The sequence below is a fragment of the Muntiacus reevesi genome, chromosome 3, assembly GCF_963930625.1.
Source record: "Muntiacus reevesi chromosome 3, mMunRee1.1, whole genome shotgun sequence".
In the NCBI taxonomy this organism is placed as follows: Eukaryota; Metazoa; Chordata; class Mammalia; order Artiodactyla; family Cervidae; genus Muntiacus; species Muntiacus reevesi.
Genome location: NC_089251.1, coordinates 174,812,692 through 174,832,936, shown reverse-complemented (window position 1 = coordinate 174,832,936; position 20,245 = coordinate 174,812,692). Strand labels below are relative to the sequence as shown.

Here is a 20,245-nt window from a genome sequence, read left to right as displayed (position 1 = left end):
GACTGACTGTATGCCTGTTCCTTCCATTGTCTTCATTTGTGTAGGTTCTTCATCACCCCACAATTCAGATGATGAACAAAAAATGAATAATTTTATAGAAAAGGGTATAGTATCTTTAAAGTATTTTCTTTTAATTACATTTAATTCATTTAGTTTACTTTGAATAGATTTTGACATTTTTATATCAAAATATTATTTTCAGTGAAGATCAAAAGCAGAAAGTTTTCCAAGATGGTAGCCAGTGATATAGGTAGGAAATAGACATTTCTATTTTGTTTCTAATCCTTGCTATATGCAATGCTAACTCAGCATCAGAAAATTATCTAATGCGTTGCATTTTGTATATATTAATTTGTTATTCCTATGCTAAATGATAATCTCTTGGGCTGTGTTTCTTCTAAACTCATTGGGACAGTAATTATTAAAAATCAGTTAAATTGGGGTTGCAGTTCTTCCTCTGGCTTAACTGTGTGAATTATTCTATTAATTTTTATTTTTGCTTATTTTAAAATAAAGCAGGGTTCAATTTATGACACAAGTAGTTCAATTTTTTACTCCAAGGTTGTGAATTTTTTTTATGTATTTGTGTTTTTTCCTGCCTTTACTCTATCCTCCTCACATTATTAAGACTCCAGATTTCAAGGAAATGGTTCTTTGAAAGACTGACGTTTAGGCTATAATCTATACTAGCTTTAAGTTAAATAGGAATTTTCTAGGACTCTTGCCCCCCAAGTAAAAATGAGTGGTACTTTGAAATTAATTACTCAGTCCAGGATTTTCAAAGTTTCAAGTTGGGGGATAAAATACATAGTTAATTTTAGGGATATAATCCAAATAGGATTTTTTAGTCATAAAAATTTGAATTTTGTCTGAAGATTTTTAAAAGCCAGAGAAACACCATTTTACTAAAAGAGAATACCTTTAATCTTTGGTTTAAGCCCAAAATTTTTATTATATTATTAATATTTATTTCCCCCCAAACTCTCTCCATATATTCATTGAATTGTATTAAATTAGATGAATTTCTCAGTAGCTGGAATAGATTTACTTTTTTTCAACTCAAAGTTTTATATGTAGTAAAATTAAATTTCAAAAACTCTTAGAAATAGCACCATATTGTCTGTATGTTGTAAATTGAACCCTGTTTAGTCATATTAACATTGGCTGACTTTTAGCACCTGTGGTCATTTTTTGAATAAGGCGATTTATTCTTGGGCAAAGGGCACTTCATTTATGGAGAATCAATTGTTCACTTCTTTGTATTTGTGGTACCTTAGTGAATCATCAGGTAATATTTCAATCACTTTCATTAGCTACGAGCACTGTTGCATAATTTTTTTTCAACCTCTACTATCTTAGTAGTACTTTAGAGATTCTTTTACTTTCATATAATTTGAAAAATTTGAAGGGACTTTGTATGTACAATTTATCAAAGAACTTGCAGAGTTTAATTACTTAAGAATTTTGCCTTATGTGAAAGTTACTTTGTATATAATTAAAATTTTTGAATAATTTATCTGTTTGATTTTTGACCCTAGGATTATGTTACTTTGTTAAATGTATTGACTCAATTTTCATTTTTTTCTGTGTAATGAATATATAACATGGAATATCTATCTGAGTATGATTATTTGAAAGACTTCAATTAATTTCTTAGAATTGAGAATATTATTGGAAGGATAGTTCTTTGGCAGCATAAAAAAAAATAAGCAGGAATGTTAACAACAAGTTTTTTTGTCATGCCAGCTTCTATAGCTATATTTTTGGGGAGACATGTTGACTTTCTTCAACTTTTCAAACTTATGTTAGTTATACAGTTATACGTAATTATTTTTCACTTCCAGAAACCACAGTTGCAGCTGTGGTTTATATATGTCTGTATTTGTTTTCAGTTGGATTCTTTCAGTATTTTCTATTGACGTATAATTGACAAACTATTAGATTAGTTTCAGATATACAATGTTGAGTACAAGATTTCAACATTTTAATCATTACCCACCATACAGAGTTATTACAGTGTTTGTGAGCACGTTCCCTGTGCTATACATTACATCCCTGTGACTTACTTTGTAACTTATATTTTTATATTTCCAACATATATCCCAAGTGATACAGAAGAAAAAACGTACTTCTCCATTTCTTCTTCATTTTCTTATTCAATCCACTCAGTAACCTCTTAGCTACTTACTGTCATTTCCCTGTTTTACATATGACAGCAATGTCAGAGAGTGTACAGAGTATCTCTTGGCTACACAGCCAGCACTTGTCAGAGCCACAGTCTACACTGAGGTTGTCCAACTCCACTGTTTGTCCTCTTCAACACTGTACTGTGTTACCTCTTAAGGAAATTTACTGAAGCCTGTGAGGATTCAAAGACAAATCTGTCATATGACTTATAACTAGACCATCTGGTTATGACCCTGTTTTATCTACATGGTAACCTGGAAAAGTAAAAAGATGGCTCATAATCAAACTCTGTCTAAGCTCTAGCTCATGGGTGCCATCATGGTACCCATCACCCAACTGAAATATACAGTGCCTGGAAGTCTACCTTTCTCAAAGAGCAGACTCAAGTGAAAGTAACAGGAGTCAACAGTAGAGTTCCCTGACCTGTCTATCTGAAGCCTGGCTTCATTGTTTCCTAACTGACAGTTAACTCAGGTAAATGACACTGACAGTGAGGTCATTGTTCATGCATAAGAATAACAGCCTAAAAAAAAAAAAAGAAAAAGAATAACAGCCTAAAAAGACAGAACTGTAGTCTTGTGAATTAACAGTAAAAATATAGCTCAGTGTACCATATAATGCAGCTGTAGCATCCCTATGCATATAGTGATTTGTTTTGCCTGTTTATGCTTTATGATTAATTTTTGTTACTAAAAATCTTAATGGCCAGTATTTTAAAAATCAGTAACTTTCCCATAGTTAGTGATTTCTGTAAATCATTTTGAAAATAAGATTGGTTAGCAATTTTTTATTCAGTATTTACATTTTATAAAATTTCAGAAATATATAAAGCTTTTTGTTATTCCAAGCTTATATAAAAATAGTCCTAAAATATGTATCTTTGTTAAAGTATTAAACAAGTTTTTCATGATATACTTGTGAATAAAATATGGTCCAGATGTTAGCATTCTTTGGTAGATTTTGATTAAACTTCTCTGAAGATTATTCTGTCTCATCATGAGTACTTTATTCAGAAAGTAGATACCTAGTTCTGTTCTGTAGTCTCTTATCCTGCCCATGTCCCATTTTATTACTAATATCCATGTAAAAGGAATGAAAGTGTGAGGAGGAAGTACTATTGGAGATTAAAGAATAGAGAGTCAGGAAATAAGGTCGCTTAGTTAGTGCTGTGCCAAAACAAGCAGAAGCAATAGCTCTATGTAATGAGCACCTGTAAGTTCTACATATTACACTAGGCGTTTGTCATATGGTATTTGTTAATATAAGAAAGATAATACCTGCAGGGCCCTTTTTAATTTCTCAAATTTCTGAATTAGCTGTTACTTTGGGAATGATTGGTTTTCTTGCTTAGCAAAAACTGAAGTAAGTTTTGAAGAAATTTAAATGAAAATAATGCCCAGGTGCTGTTTTCATGAGTTCTCCTATACACGTGTACATGCTCAGTTGCTCAGGCATGTCACTCCCTGCAGCCCCATGGACTGTTGCCCACAAGGCTCCTCCTCTATGCGTGGGATTCTCCAGGCAAGAGCACTGGAGTGGCTGGCCTTTTCCACCTCCAGGGGATCTTCCCAACCCAGGACCAAACCCACGTCTCTTGCGTCTCCTGCACTGGCAGATGGGTTCTTTACCACTCTGCCACCACATGTGTCCCAGTTACTCCTTTTTTATATTTAAGTGTTCTAACAGACTTAAATCTGTTCTGAATCATATTTTAAATCGCTGACTCATTAAATCCTACATTTTAAAGCAATTCAGCCTTTTTATTTTTCAAGAGAAGAATTTGAGCCTCAAAGAAGTCAAATGCATATCCAAAGTAATATCACATGGTAATGACGTAGTCAAGGTCAGAATCCCAGTTTCCTGATCCTGTACTGCAGCATGTCTCTGCTTTCATAATGTGTGGCCTCTTCTTGTGCTCTCTTCCCAATTTCATTTATGCTTACAATTTGAAAAACAAGTTCTCAGAGGTTTGTTTGGAATTTTCTGTATGAATTTGAAAAGATATGTATGAAATTAAGTAGAATTTTTTTTGGTTTTTGTTTACAATTTTTAGATTTCTTTGTTTTGTTCTAAATAGAATTTTAAGTTTTAAAATTATTCTAATTTATTATAAAACAAATTAGTACTGATATTTCTAGTTTATATCCCCCAATATTCATCCCAAAATGTGGTTGCTACACCTGTAGAAGTTCATCTTTATATTTAATCCTCAATATGGCCATTGAAAGAACAGAAGCTTGTCTTGAAAGAGAAGATGAGTCAAGTATTCATTAAAACCCCTTTTACAGGTAACTTTAATATTTTCTACTTTGAAAAAAAGATTATTATGTAATGTTAATACTTACCCCTACTTGGTCAAGAACTAAATTTCACAGACAGGTACTTTAAAACCATTGTATAAGTCAGAGTTCCTCTAAATGAATTTCTTTTTCTTTTTCAGGATGACTAAAGTCTGAGGACTTTGGCATATCATGTGTTCAAACTCTAATTCTGTTTCTGACTGTATTTTCTGTCAAATTTCATAATAAAATCTGCTCAGCAAAGTCTGTGTTTTATATACCAGTACTTACTGTATATGCGTCTATAGAATCATCTTTTTCTTAAATTCAAAGCCTATACAGTGATCTTTCTAGAAATAACTTTCTGTTTGCTTCCTAACATAAAGAAAATTAGTCCAAATTAAAATTACATTACTGAAGTATTTTTTGTCAACAGTTGTTTGACCAGAACTATTAATATTAATGTGGCAATCTATTTTATGTCATTACTTATTATATTTATTTGGTAGAGTTGCCATAGGAAAATACCGCAAACTGAGTGGCTTAAACAGTAGAAATTTACTTTCTCTAGAATGGTTCTGGAGGCTAAAATTCCAAGATCAAGGCAGTAACAGGTTTTTTGTGTGTGTGTGTTTTTGTTTTCTCCTCTGAGGCCTCTGTCCTTGACTTGAAGTTAGCTGCCTTCTTGCTGTGTTTTCACATAGTCTCTCTTCTAGGCACATGAACCCCTGGTGTGTCTGTATGTCCAGATTTCTTCTTATACGTGCCTATCAGATTGGATTGGTGTATCCACTTAGTGACCTCATTTCAACTTCATCACCTCTTTAAAGGTCCTGCCTCCACATAGGTCACATTCTGAAGCCCTAAGTGATGCTTAAGGTTTCAGCATACCAATTTCGGGGAACAGTTCAGCCCGTGGCACTTAACTATGTTAAGTTTGTTTAATGCCTTCTCTAGGAAATGCTATGAGATGTCTTTAATTATGATGATATCCTGGATGTTATATTTTATGAATTTGTGAAAAGTACATAGAGATGGGGAAAATATTGAAGACAAAACCTCTAGGAGATCAAGAATTAAGAGAGCTTGTAATAATAGCCAGGTCTTTACCAGGCAGGTATTAGTATCTCTCTAAAGTTTCTCCTTCATTTTAGGTAATCGATAAGTGTCTTGTATTTCCAAAAGTTGTCATTTTGATTAACAAACTTATATTTAATTTGTCCTGTTTTTCTCTTTATCTAATTTCGCTTGTGAAGAAATACAGCTTCTTTTTAAAAATTCCAATGACAGCTTTTGTTTATTTATATTTTCATTCTTTGTCATGTTTATTGAACATGCACACTAAGAGCTAGACACATATACATGGATGCAGTATTTTGCAAAATAGATTGCTCCCAAATTAACAGAATTTATATTCTAGCATGGGAGGTAGAAATTGATATTATTAGTTCTAATAGCTATTAAAATAATGTGTGATAGGAGAGTTTCTATTTCTTGGTCCCATTTTCCCCTGGGATCACTTGCTCTATCCTACAAGCTGATTTTTAGTCTTTTTTTTTTTTTTTAAGTTCTGATTGCTCTTATTTAATATGCATACATTTTAAACATTATCCTTGAAAAGAGTTGCATTGGATCTCTGCCGGTGAGAAAAGTGATCTTGCCACTTTATTCTAACTATTGAACCTTTCTCGATAATAAAGATCCATTTGCTTTTTTGGCATCTTCTTCATAGTGTCATTAGAAGAAGTCATTTTACCTTGAATTGTGGGTATGTTATTTAATATAAAAGCCACATTCTAAAAAGCAGAAGTTATAGTTCTGTTTTCCTTTAAGAAATCATCCTTAGAAAAATAAAATGTGAAACACAGTGGGTAGAGAAGCTAAAGGAAAATTACAAAGCATCTGTTTAAATTCAGAGAAGCAGTAAGAATCTCTGTAACAGAGAAACTTTTCTTCGTAAAGAACTAAAAAGCATCAACCATGACAGAGCTGTCATCTCTAATATAATGGTCTAGTCAATCCCCTTGCCTCAAGATTTGCTTTTCTTAAACATCACGCATCTTTCATTGGTATTGAAACCACTATTGCAGACATGATTATTGTGATCAAGTATAACTTCATTATTCTTTCCAAGCAAATGCAGCTCTTTACTGCTTAATTCAGCCAGCCAACTTGATATTCTCATTCAGATTTATAAAAAGAGAGAGCAGAGACGGGTTAGCAGCCTGCTGAGATATTATCTCTGACTGCAGTTTTCTCCAAATTGAATAAACTTCTTTACTGCCATTCCATTGTTTCTACTGTGGACAAAGGCATAGAAAATGAGAGCTATTTTATAGCTTCTAGTGACAAAGGATTTCAAAACAAGAAAGGTACTGGGTTTCAGGGGCAAGAGTTGAAGAATACACAAATGAAGAAGAGAAAAACAGACAATTTGACTTCCGGGAACTCATTCAGATGATATGTTTTCAGTTTGAAGACCTCATTGGAAGCTGGATAACTTCAAAGCATGGACAGAAGTTTCTTTTCCAGGGTGATAAAATCAACTGACTAGATAACTGTGTTGGCAAGTACTTCTGAGACTCCTGAAAAGTAAAAATATGACCTCCAGGAAGTGCTGGATAAAGTCTGCAGCTGCTTGCTCATAAATTTACAAACAGGGTACAATCTGTAAGCAGGAGGATTAACTATAGGTTCTCCAGAGATGGATCCCCCTCTTGTGGACCGCCACCATGGAGGCTGGCTAAACAGACCTGAGAACAAAGATATTCCTCAGAAATAGTTACCAAAACTGAAAGATAGAAACGTTTGGCCTAAATTTCAACTTCAGACCTTAGGTTTGGAACCTAGTGTCTCACAGAAAACAATAGTAAAACTAGTAAAAATTCATGAGGCTCTGATTTCCAGTCTTTGAGCAATCCAGGACTGTCATCCTCAAGAGAAGAAAGGGCATGAGGTAAGCCACACAATTGCCCCAGCTCTCTCTGACGGGAGAGTACTTTCCTGTTGCCCTGCAGAGTGATTCGAACCCAACTGGAATTGTAGCCTCAGTAGGCTAAGGAGGAAGAAATGGAAGTTCTGGGCTGCTAAAGTGACTTGAACTTGTGAGGGTGGACACTGGAGAGAAAGGAACTGCTCCAAGGGGCATTCCTAGAAGTCTTGTGTGTAGGTTCAGTGTAGGTCCTTGCCTTCGGCCTGGGCCGCATGTGAGCTGATCGAGACTCCACCCACCACCAGGCCTCAGGCCCCTGCTGTGAGGCTGAGAGCTGCCCAGTGACACGAGAAGTCATGTGGTGCTAGGAATAGATGTAGTGAAACCTTGCTGATCACCTCAGTCATTCTGTTGAAATCCCAGAAAGGCCACGTGTTAAGAGTAAGGATCACTTCTTAGCGTGAAAGCCGTACCCTAAAACAAAGTTCTAACTGATACAGACCCACCCTAATAAAGAATAAAGCCAAGAGTGATCAGAAGGATCCACCAGGAATTTAACTGCATGACAGACTAAAACTCAACACCTGTTAAGGTTGATGATATAATCCATACTCAACTTCAACATATTGTCCACTATTCAATCAAAGCTTATGTCCACATTCAATCAAAAGGTCCTAGGCATGTGAAATAAAGATTCAAAATCACAAGAAGTATTGGGTTGGCCAAAAAGTTCAGGTTTTCTGTAGGTGCTTATGAGAAAATCCAAACTAATTTTTTGGCCAACTCAATATGACCCATAATCAAGAATTTTAAAAATCATTCAGTAGAAACAGACCACAAGATGGCCTAGATGTTGAAATTAGCAACCAAGAGTTTTAAAACAGCTGCTGTAATATGTTCAAGTACTAAAGTAGGAAAGTGGTCATAGTGAACAAGATGGAGAATATCAACAGATAAAATTAAAACTTTATAAAAAGTTGAAATACTACTGTGGAAAAATTCAGTATCTGAAATGACGTGATCAGTTCATCAGCTGAGTTTAGATGGAGACTACAAAAGAAAGGGCTAGGAGCCTGAAGACATGAATGCAAATTATACAGGAAATGCTGAGGAATTAAATCTTTCCCCCTCCAGCACGTCCCCTCTCCCCTTCCTCATAAACATATCTTACAGATTACTCAGATTGTTTCTCTTTCTACAGTTATTGAATTTACTTTTTGAAATGAACTTCAAAAAGGTTGAGCTTATAGTTGTACATGCCATTCTATATTTATGTCCTAAAAATTGTTTTCCATTTTGTTTTTTTAGTTAATTGGGGTAGAATTGGGATTTAATTACTGTAGAATTAAAGAAATATTGGGCTGTTTACAAGTATATTAATGGCTCATCTGTATAACATTTTACAGCTTATGAAAATTATTTCACTTGTTTAGTATTAATAGTAATGTTTATCAGCTCTACACTGTGTCAGATATTACACTTAATGTTTTGCTTATGTCTTCTTATATAATCTTCAAAACTATAAAGTTGGCATTATTATCCATTTCTGTTTTCCAGGTGAAATTTGAGATTTATAGAGGCAAAGTGGTTGACCTAAGGTCACACACCTAGTAGTTCATTGAATTAGATACACGGTAATATCTGATCTGATTCCAAATCCAATCCTAACCACCATACTTGACATTTCATGTTTTACAAACAAGATTTTGAAGCTTATTCAAGAATTTTTGCTGTGGACTTACTGTATCTACATATGGGTTTCATGAATTAGTCTTGTTTCCTATCTTGAAGTTACTTGTTGTCTAGGGACCTTAATGCTCCACAGACTGGCATCTCCTGGGAGCCTGTTAGAAGTGCAAGAATCTGATTTAACAAGATCCCCAGATGATACATATGCACATTCAATATTTATAAGCACTGATCCTAAAGATACAGAATAACTTAATCATATCAGAGTAGTCAGGTCTAGAGGGGCATACACATCTGATTGTAAAAGGGTATCTTTAGACTATACCAAGCTAGTTTTTCTCCTTCAGTTATTATGTAGATATTATTAGTCCGAGTACATTGTACCTATGATATGTAATAAAAACTTCTAACTTCTTTCAAAAGTTAGATGTTGCATTTTAGAAAATGTTTAGAGTTGGGTAGAATTCAGTTCAGTCACTTAGTCATGTCCGACTCTTTGCAGCCCCATGGACTGCAGCACGCCAGGCCTCCCTGTCCATCACTAACTCCCAAAGTTTACTCAAACTCATGTCCATTGAGTCAGTGATGCCATCCAGACATCTCATCCTCTGTTGTCCCCTTCTCCTCCCGCCATCAATCTTTCCCAGTATCAGGGTCTTTTCAATGAGTCAATTCTTTACATCAGGTGGCCAAAGTATTGGAGTTTCAATTTCAGCATCAGTCCTTCCAATGAATATTCAGGGCTGATCTCCTTTAGGATGGACTGGTTGGATCTCCTTGCAGTCCAAGGGACTCTCAAGAGTCTTCTCCAACACCACAGTTCAAAAGCATCAATTCTTCGGCTCTCAGCTTTCTTTATAGTCCAACTCTCACATCCATACATGGCTACTGGAAAAGTCATAGCTTTGACAAGGTGGACCTTTGTTGGCAAAGTAATGTCTCTGCTTTTTAATATGCCGTCTAGGTTGGTCATAACTTTTCTTCCAAGGAGCAAGCATCTTTTAATTTCATGACTGCAGTCACAATCTGCAGTGATTTTGGAGCCCCAAAAAATAAAGTCTGACACTGTTTCCACTGTTTGCCCATATATATGCCATTCAGTGATGGGACCAAATGCCATTTATATGAGATCAGCCATGATAGATTTCATTTGGCTATTTCAGTTTTCTGTTACTTTTTATGCTTTAACTGAGATTATCTGTCAAAATGGGATAAAACTGGTTCGTATATTTGACGCTTTGTTGTTTTTTGAAAGGATGCTAATTAGATTAATGAATCTTAAAAATAAAAACCTGATTTCCCCCATCCCTTCCCACTTTGCCTAATGCCGCTTCCCTAACAATGAATTTGTCATTTTTTTAGATGTGGAAGTTATGTGCTATGACTGGATTTCTCTTTGTTTACATGGCGCCCTTATGGACTAGCAGGGTCTGTTCTTTAAATATCTCCTAACCATCCAAAATTTAACCCCATATATACATTCATGTATTAACACGCAAATGTGTATTCAAAATTTCACTTAGAAAGCACTGTTCTGTTACGCATGCACTGCCACTAACAATGGATGTAGTAAAACACCTAACTTTAAAGCACTTCATAGATTTAGGCAATAACTGAGGATGGAAAGTGAATTCCAGTAAGATTTTTACATAGACTTTTTAAATACTCTAATCCCAAATATAAATCTCTGTAGTTTACATTTTTGTAAATACTCTAGACTGAGCATGGCTTTGATTTTTTTATTTTTGTTTTTTACTAAAATGTAAATAGAGATGTTAACATATATGAAGAAATGGATGAGCCAGATATTTTTGTGATGTAATCAAATAGTTCAGTTTGATGTAGGTTTGTCCTATATTCAAGATACTAATTTTAAAAAGAATGAGCCCAATAGCTGTGAAGATGAGGAGATGGAAAGATTGCATTATATCACATATCCAGACTAAGTCTTATGCCTCTTGTTGTCCTTATCTGCAACATCTTCTTTCTGAGAAATGACTGCTTCTCTTAAAAAAGCCTAACCCTTTCCTATGAGCCTAAGAAATAAACAGAATTTAAAAGGCTTCCTTGAAGTGAGAGCTTCAAGCACTCAAAGATATTATATCAAGTAAGTACAAACTTTTTAAAAAGCTGAAAATAAGATTTACTTTCCACCCATAACATTATTAATTATATTTTAATTATCTTAGTCTCTAGATTTAGTAATAAAAACATTCACTCCTATCTTGAAGATCAATTGATAGAAATAAGAATGAATCAGATATTCTTCAGAACTTTAAAAGTGCATTTTATTTTTCAGCAAAAATGTCAAGGAAGTTAAGCTTGCCTACTGACCTAAAGCCTGACTTAGGTAAGTAAAATAAATGAAAATATGCAGTAGTTAAAATATCTTTAATGGGAAGACAAAATAGTCAAGAAAATTTAAAATGACCATAGAATAGATTTTCACTGAAAATTAAGCTTAAAATGACTGTTTAAGGGATAATAGCCTTTTGGATGTCATCTGTATATTATAAGATAGTTATAAATGTAAGCAAACCAAAATAATATGTTTACTCAATCCTCTCGTAAAGTATCTTTAGATACTTTAAACAAAATTCAGTGTAAGATTAAAATTTGTGTGATTTTTAGATTAATTTCTATTAGCCATCTGAAAACTTATCTTGAGCACTATGATTTATTAACTTATTTTTATGAGAGTAATATTTTTAAAATATATGATTGGTTTTCTGTATTACAGTGAATCTCATGTCAAGAATCAATATTACTTTTTGATGATAATAAGTTGGGAGATATTTGTTTCTCTGTAGTACTTTATATACAACCTATCCATTAGGAAAGCAGAGTGAATATATCTTGCATATTCCTTTTGTTTTATATCCAGCTCCAAAACAGCTTCCTAATATTCCAGAATAGGGAAAAATGACATTTCAATAAAGATTTAAAGAAGATTTCACATAGTACATATAAAGCAGATTTCTTTTAGAAATTTCTGTTGCTTTTATTTGAATTACTGCATATGGATGGTTTCACCCATGTTGTCTTAGAAACTAGATTTGCCCCTTTGTATTTGCTCACCCACCTCATCTTCTCACTTTAATTCTCTAGATTCCTTGACTATCTTTTTATGTACAGTAGAGACTTAGATATTGGTCCATTTCACCTTACTGATTTTAGCATTTCCAAACCATAGTCTTATCTCAGTTGTGATAGAAAATGTGTTACTATGAGTAGGCATAATATCATCCACTGTCATCAGGAAGAGTTTCCATTCCTGAACACAGCAAAGACAGCACGGTAGGCCCTGTAGTAACACTGGTGTTAAGGGACCCAGAAAAAGTTCTAGAATGCAGGATAACGTGTTTTGAGAAGAGGGTAGTTCCCTTCTCTATAAAAATGAAATATGCAATTTGAACACAAGTGTATCTGAAGCTGACCTTATTCATTTTTCCTCCCAACAAGAGTATCCAGGGTTTTCTTCAGACTCTTAGAGTCCCAGAATTTCAGTAACACTAAATGCTATTAGTTTAATTTTTGTGACACTATGATTTTGTGTCATTTAGTATCTACATATCTGAGAAAACACATGTAGGAGTACTTTTTTAAAATCAGTAAAATATGATATCAATTTAATTTTAAAAGAATATTCACACTTAGGTACTATTTAAGTGTTTTAATCAAAGTGTGTGCTGGGAGAAGGCGAGGGTGGGATGTTCAGAGAGAACAGCATTGAAACAAGTATACTGTCAAGGGTGAAACAGATCACCAGCCCAGGTTGGATGCATGAGACCAGACCAGTGCTCAGGGCTGGTGCACTGGGAAGACCCAGAGGGATGGGATGGAGAGGGAGGCGGGAGGTGGGGTCGGGATGGGGAACACATGTAAATCCATGGCTGATTCATGTCAGTGTATGACAAAAACCACTACAATATTGTAAAGTAATTAGCCTCCAACTAATATATATTAATATATATATTATGTATATATATTAATTTATATATATATAATAAAAATAAATGGAAAAAAAACATAAACAGCAAAGCCATATTGTACAGCACAAGGAAATATAGTCATTATTTTGTAATAACTTTAAAGAGAGTATATCCATAAAACATTGAAACATTGTATTGTATACTTGAAACTAATATAATACTATAAATTAGCTGTACTTCAATAAAAAAGAAAAACTCAGAAAAAAAAAGACAAACTGTGTGCTCCGTACTTTTGTAGATTATCTTTCTTTATTCAGCTTATCTTTTACTGTGTGCCCACGTATTTCAATGCCCTAAGCTAACTGCTACTTAATTTAATACATGCATTGAAACAATACCTATATTGCCTAAATAATTTCCCTTTAAGGTCATCATGCTACTGAACTATTTTTTGGTAGAGATTCTTAACTGGTAATTATTTTACACTGGCCAGAGGCTTCCCTTGTGGCTCAGATGGTAAAGAATCCGCCCGCAATGCGGGAAACCTGGGTTCGATCTCTTGATTGGGTAGATCCCCTGGAGAAGGGAAAGGCTGCCCACTCCAGTGTTCTGGCCTGGAGAAGTCCATGGACTATAGTCCATGGGGTCGCACAGAGTCTGATGACTGAGCGACTTTCACTTTCAGAGAGTCACTGGGGGAAAACAGCTATTATCAGTAGGCTTAAACTGCCAAATGTTGCCGCGTCGTGGTAGTTACAATTCATGAACTGCTAAGATTCTGACTTGTTTTCGAACAGTTCCAGACACGTAAAATTAGCAACTTAGTTTTGGAAGTTCAAAGTTGATTCTGATTCAGTTCATTTTCCCATATTGATCTAGCTATAGGAGTTTCTTTGATAACCTAATTTTTATAGACAAGTCATATAATAAAAATGCAGTTGTAGTTCATAAACTTTATATCGTTAGTCTATTAAAATGTTTTGTTGGCCTATGAATTAACATTTGAATTAAGATTGTTGTGAATCACCTATTGTAATTTTAATAGATAACAGTAAAAGCTTTTATGCAGCTTAATTTTTATTAAAATTCACAATATCAGATTTTCTTATATATTTTTATTTAGAATATATATATTCTTATATATTTTCTTATATCACTGATTTACATTTGCATTTATATCACTAAGTCCCAACTGATAATATAGGTCAGTGTGTGTGTTCACCTTGTATGTGTCTGTTTTATTAAAATAACATATTTTTATCAAAAGAAAATAAATTTTAAATTTCTGTTATTTTATTGTAATAACTGTGGAAATCTGAAGAGTTAAGATTTGGCATCACTACCATGTTACACTTATCCAATAATGAGCTGTCATTTGTTTTATTTATATTAACTAGTTCTTTTCTCCTGTGTCATAATCGGTAACAGGAAGCACAATCCCAGGCAAAAGAAGAGCATTTTTAGAAACTATAGTTAGAAATAATCCATTTTGCCATCATAACTAGTGGCTTTATTATTTTCTAGGCTAACTATAATCGAAATTATGTTGTATATAATTATTTGGGGGGAGAATTATTTTTTTAACTTATGAATCTAAATTTGACCATAAGAAGCTTTTGTGGAGGTGTAAGTAGGATTCAGTAATACCTTTTTTAATTCAATGAAATACAGTTTAGAAGACTTGAACCTGTTTTTCATTTTTCACAGTATTATGAAGTCATTTCCTTCACAATAGCATTGAAAACATACAATTTGAGGAATGACTTATTAGATATGAATAGTAGAAGCTACTGGAAAATTTACTATATCCCAGTAGTGTAGCAGAAACGCATTGCTATAGATACTTGGAACTCTAGGTCTGTCTTCAGCAAGTATCGGTTGACTACTCTCATATGCAAGGCACTATGCTAAATTCTGCAGGGAGTCAAAAGCCCTTGTTCTCAAGAAATTTTCAGTCACAATAGAACAAGGCCCAAGACATGTCAGAAATAAGTACAGAACAAACGTGCTATTAGTGCCATGGGGAGATAAAAAGCTATCAAGATTCAAAAGAGAAAAACTATAGATGGTGTTAGGAATCAGGATAAACTTCATGAGGATGACAGTACCTGCAATGGAGAATAAACACCGTCTAGGTGGATAGCAATCAGAAAGAAAAAACATAGGCAAGTACCAAGTATATATGGAGAACACTGAATGGCTTGGTGTATTTCCCGCAGTGAACTGAAGCAGGGAGCAGGGGCAGAAGGGCCGGGATGGTAGGCTGAAGATGTTTGTGGAGAATTTTATAAACCTGAGTAAGACTATAAAAGGAACCGTTGTGGATTTTTAAGGTAGAGGTGATAGAATTAAAAGTGTACTTTGTAAAATTTGAGTTGTGATAGAACAATGACAGAGTGAAGGTGGGGAGGTCTCTTGGGAATTGTAGATAAAGGGTGATAAAGGCCTGGTCATGGGACTTGATTGGTACTGGAAAGAAGAAGATGGAAATATTAGAATAATGTGGGACTTGTCATCCCATCAGAGACATACAGTTGAAGTGAAAGGGAAGAACCAAAAATGCAACTCATGTCAAATGTTCCCGAGGAGAATGGGGTTGTTGTCAATATAAATAGTACCATTAGAAGAATTTAGAGACTTGGGGAAATGGTGTGTTTTGATTTTGCATAGTGAGCCATAACAGGAAAAAATTTCATGGAGCATTTGGAAATGCATTCCAAGAGAAAAGGGGCCAGAGCTTGAAACAAACTTAAGATTGGTCACAGAGAGGAAGATAACTATACACAAGAGAGGACTTATTAGTAGAATTTATAAATATCCCTGAATATACCTGGGATCGAGTTAAGAATGAGCCAGGTGCTGGTTGTCCAGGTTAATGGAACATGCCTTAGTTGAATGTTGATTCCAGTTAAAATAGCATTTAAGAAAAATAAAAGCTAAATTTTTATGGATGAAGGCTTTCGTATGGACAGATTTGAAAAAAAAAAGTCCATCATACAATAAATTTGAAGGTAGAATCAGAGTACTTATAAACGCATTTTTTTAAATCTAGAAAGTTGAAAATACCCACTTTGCTAGTACTGCCTAATCGTGAACTATATTACACCAAAGGAAGAGGCAGCACATGAGAAAAGCTGGTGGTGGTGGTTTAGTCGCTAAGTCATATCCAGTTCTTGCGACTCCATGGACTGTAGTCTACCAGTCTACTCTGTCCACGGGATTCTCCAGGCAAGAATCCTGGAGTGGGCTGCCATTTCCTTCTCCAGGTTGCCATTTCCTTCTCCACAAGGAAAGGTAGTAAGGACTAAAGTTGGAAAAGCAGCCAAGATACCAGCAGAGAGCTACACCAAAACTGCAGAGACCATGCAGCCGAAAACCCCTTGGCTGCCCCCAGCCCAGTTCTCACAAGTGTGGATTTTTCCGCTTGTGTTTTATGTATGAGCAGTGGGCACAATTGTTAGCATAAAAGTAAATTGTTTTTCTTTTCAATTAAAATTAAATATGCTTTAGATTTTTTTCTTTTTGCAAATTAATTATTTGACAAAATTTACAACAAACTAAATGGGCTTCCCTGGTGGTTCAGACGGTAAAGAATCCACATGCAATGTGGGAGACTTGTGTTCAATCCCTGGGTTGGAAAGATCCCCAGGAGAAGGGAGTGGCAGCCCACTCCAGTATTCTGACCTGGAGAATTCCATGTACCATATGGTCCATGGGGTCGCAGAGTTGGACACGACTGAGCGACTTTCACTCACTTATACCAGACTAAAAACATGATTATTTTATAACTTGAGTAATCTCACAGCATTTTAAATCATTTCAGACATAAAAGATAATTCCTTCAGCCGATCACGGAGCTCAAGTGTAACCAGCATTGATAAAGAATCCCGGGAAGCAATCTCTGCTCTTCATTTCTGTGAGACTTTTACTCGAAAGACGGATTCAGCCCCTTCCCCGTGTCTGTGGGTCGGCACCACGCTGGGAACAGTGCTGGTCATCGCGCTGAACCTTCCCCCAGGAGGGGAGCAAAGGCTTCTTCAGCCAGTGATTGTGTCTCCGAGTGGTATGTATGCGCTGCCGCTGGGCTACCCTTGAGAGTTTGCTTTACTATAGTTTAGTAGAAGCCTTTGCTTTTCATGTTTGAATCAGTCTAAGAATTCTGAACGGAGATAGTTACAGTCTTTTGCTTTTAATTGAAGGAATACATGGATTAAGATTCCAGAATATCATTTACTTATACAGCCAATCAAGTTTTGCATTTTTTTAAACGTTAGGATCATGTCTAAAATGATTACTACATAAGAAAATGAAAACAAAATACTGTTGTTCTGTCACATTCTAGGATACCTTGAAATAGTATGTTCTGTAAGCAAAAGGGCGGTACATATTTAGTTTTAGGGAAAAAACAGAACAGTTTTTTAATACACTTAGCTACTTTTAATCTCTAAGTGTGAAGTCTTAAGATCGTCTTTCTTCTTTGAAGAATTAGAAAAGGCAATTTAACAAAAAATTTTAAGGAGAAAAAATTTATACTCTTCCTATATTAAAAATGAGAGGAAAAAAGAGCATGATTTTGCTCTCTAGTATATTCCTTGTTTATATATTATACATATAAATTTTCTAGTAGCCATATTAAAATGGCAAACAAGTGAAATTAATTTTAGTATAACCAATTTCATTTAGCCCAGTCTATGCAAAATGCTAAATCATTTTAGCATGTAATCAGTATTTTTATATTATTGAGTTCTTTCCTATATTTCACTCTTATAGCATGCCACAGTGTGGACGAGCCACAGTTCACATGGCTAGGCGCTGGGCTGCGATATTGGACCTTGCAGCCCTAGATGCCATCTACTTACATTCAACAGTAGTACATTTGCCAGGTGTGAATATGAGACCTAGTTCTAGACATCCCAGCATTTATTAGTTTGGTAACACTTATTGAGATCTTTTTCCAGATTCAGACATCATGCTTGAGGCTTGAATCCTGTCAGTATACAGTTTTGGTTCAGTATATATTCTACATATTTTTGAGCGTCTGGTATGTGTCAGAGTTGGAATAAACGTGTTTACTGTCTGGAGTAAAATGCTTTTTATTTACTGAAATTGCAATCGCAGGTACGATATTGAGGTTAAAGGGGGCGATCCTGAGAATGGCCTTCCTGGACTCCACAGGCTGCCTCGTGCCACCTGCCCATGAACCCTGGAAGGAACACAACGTCCCTGAAGAAAAGGATGAGAAAGAGAAAGTGAAGAAAAGAAGACCTGTCTCTGTATCTCCCTCCTCGTCTCAGGAAATCAGTGAAAACCAGTATGCAGTGATATGTTCTGAAAAGCAAGCAAAAGTGATCTCATTGCCAACCCAGAACTGTGCTTACAAGCAGAACATCACGGAGACCTCATTTGTGCTTCGTGGAGACATCGTGTCGTTAAGCAGCAGCATCTGCCTTGCCTGCTTCTGTGCCAATGGACACATTATGACTTTTAGGTAAGAGGTTTTTGTTTGTGTTTTAAACACAAACACAGCATTTTCTCCCCTCAGAACATAATGTTGCAGAATTGTATTCAGTTTGGAAGAAATGCTTTTAATTTGCTTACAGTCATACACACTGAGAATTTATTTTCATTCAGTTACTGGTGAACACGTACATGAGGAAAAGAAATCAGTTTTATCTCCCACTCAGGTACACTAAATCATGCGGTTTAGAAGGTCCCTGCCATTTTTACTTCCTGTAGTATTTGTTCAAAACTGAAGCCTACCTGTCCGTTAACAAGCTTTTCATTGTTTCCTCAAGTTTGCCGAGTTTAAGGCCCCTACTGGATGTGTATTACTTGCCTCTTACCAACATGCGGATAGCCAGAACCTTCTGCTTCACCAACAACGGACAAGCCTTGTATCTTGTCTCACCCACAGAAGTCCAGAGGCTCACTTACAGTCAGGAAACCTGTGAGAATCTTCAGGTAAGGAACAGAACTATCACTATCACTTCTTCAGAGGTAAAATATTTTCTAAGGTCCCTTGTATTATCCATCCCTTCTGCTCCATGAGAAAATCCAAAGCTTTTCTTGAGAACTTGAGAGCATATGCTTTGATACTGGTAATAAAGTATCTTCATCAGATTCCTGTTATAAGAGGGACTCCATCTCATCATTCCATATTTCTTCTCACCAGTGATGTCAAAGAAATACAAAATACTACATCTGTTTTATACCACTCTCCACACAGAATAAATATCTATTATATAGAAACAAAAGAAAAAATTCTTTTTAAAGACATATGTTGATGTGAAAATAATTATATCTATTTTAGGACAAATTGTTGTCATTCCTCCTCATATGCTCTATATTCAAAGGATATATACACATTGTCAGAAGAAATAAGATTTGATAATTTTCCTCTAAATATTTTTGTTGATCTATTTGTGAGAGATTACACAATCTTTATAAAACTGTATCTTTTAAAAGTATTGAGTGCTTTATGTGCTTGTATATTTGTTGGAAATGATCAGTTTAGCTTGAACTTTTTAAATAAAAGTGCTCTTTAAATATTAGAGCTAAAATATGCATTGATATTTAGAGAAACCATTACCTAAGGGAACTTTATTGTGGAAGTTTTTAGTTAGTTAGCCGTATTTTGCTGGTTTATAAACTTTAATTTGTGACTTATTTTTAGAATATGAGCTTTGGAGTCAAGAAGAATGAATTTAAGTCCTAGCTTTGCTAGTTACACAGTTATGTGACCTGAGACAAGTTAGTATGTCTGAACTTACTTATAGTTAAAATGAGGATAAAAGTATCTAATGTCCTAGGATCTGTTGTAAATTAAAGGAGACAGTACACATAAAATTCTTACTAGCACAGTGCTCAGTAGAAAGTATGTGCTCTCACATGTTAATAGTAGTATTTCAGTAACCTAGACTATACTAGAAGCATACTCCTGATATTATAAACCTTGAGAGTGAAACAAAATTATAGTTATAACTGTATTACAGTTAGAACTGTATTCTGGTAGCTCAACTGATAAAGAATCCACCTGCAATGCAGGAGACCCCAGTTTGATTTCTGGATCAGAGAGAGCCCCTGGAGAAGGAACAGGCTGTCTACTCCAGTATTCTTGGGCTTCCTTGGTGGCTCAGGAATCGACCTGCAATGCAGGAGACCTGGGTTCAATCCCTGGGTTGGGAAGATCCCGTGGAGGAGGGCATGGCAACCCACTCCAGTATTCT

General features: G+C 35.1%; 1 protein-coding gene across 6 annotated transcripts in view; it reads left to right on the top strand.

Annotated features, from left to right (window-relative positions):
- STXBP5 (syntaxin binding protein 5) overlaps positions 1-20,245 on the top strand; it is a 156,081-nt gene that overhangs the window by 119,236 nt on the left and 16,600 nt on the right. For 2 of the 6 annotated variants that reach the window (XM_065931183.1, XM_065931182.1), the window contains exons 20-26: positions 45-104; positions 203-250; positions 4,416-4,475; positions 11,387-11,437; positions 16,843-17,082; positions 18,138-18,507; positions 18,815-18,980. In XM_065931183.1, coding sequence (XP_065787255.1) covers positions 45-104; positions 203-250; positions 4,416-4,475; positions 11,387-11,437; positions 16,843-17,082; positions 18,138-18,507; positions 18,815-18,980 — 995 coding nt within the window. The remainder of the gene's footprint in view (positions 1-44; positions 105-202; positions 251-4,415; positions 4,476-11,386; positions 11,438-16,842; positions 17,083-18,137; positions 18,508-18,814; positions 18,981-20,245) is intronic. The other 4 variants (XM_065931187.1, XM_065931186.1, XM_065931184.1 and 1 more) reach the window with 3 other exon arrangements.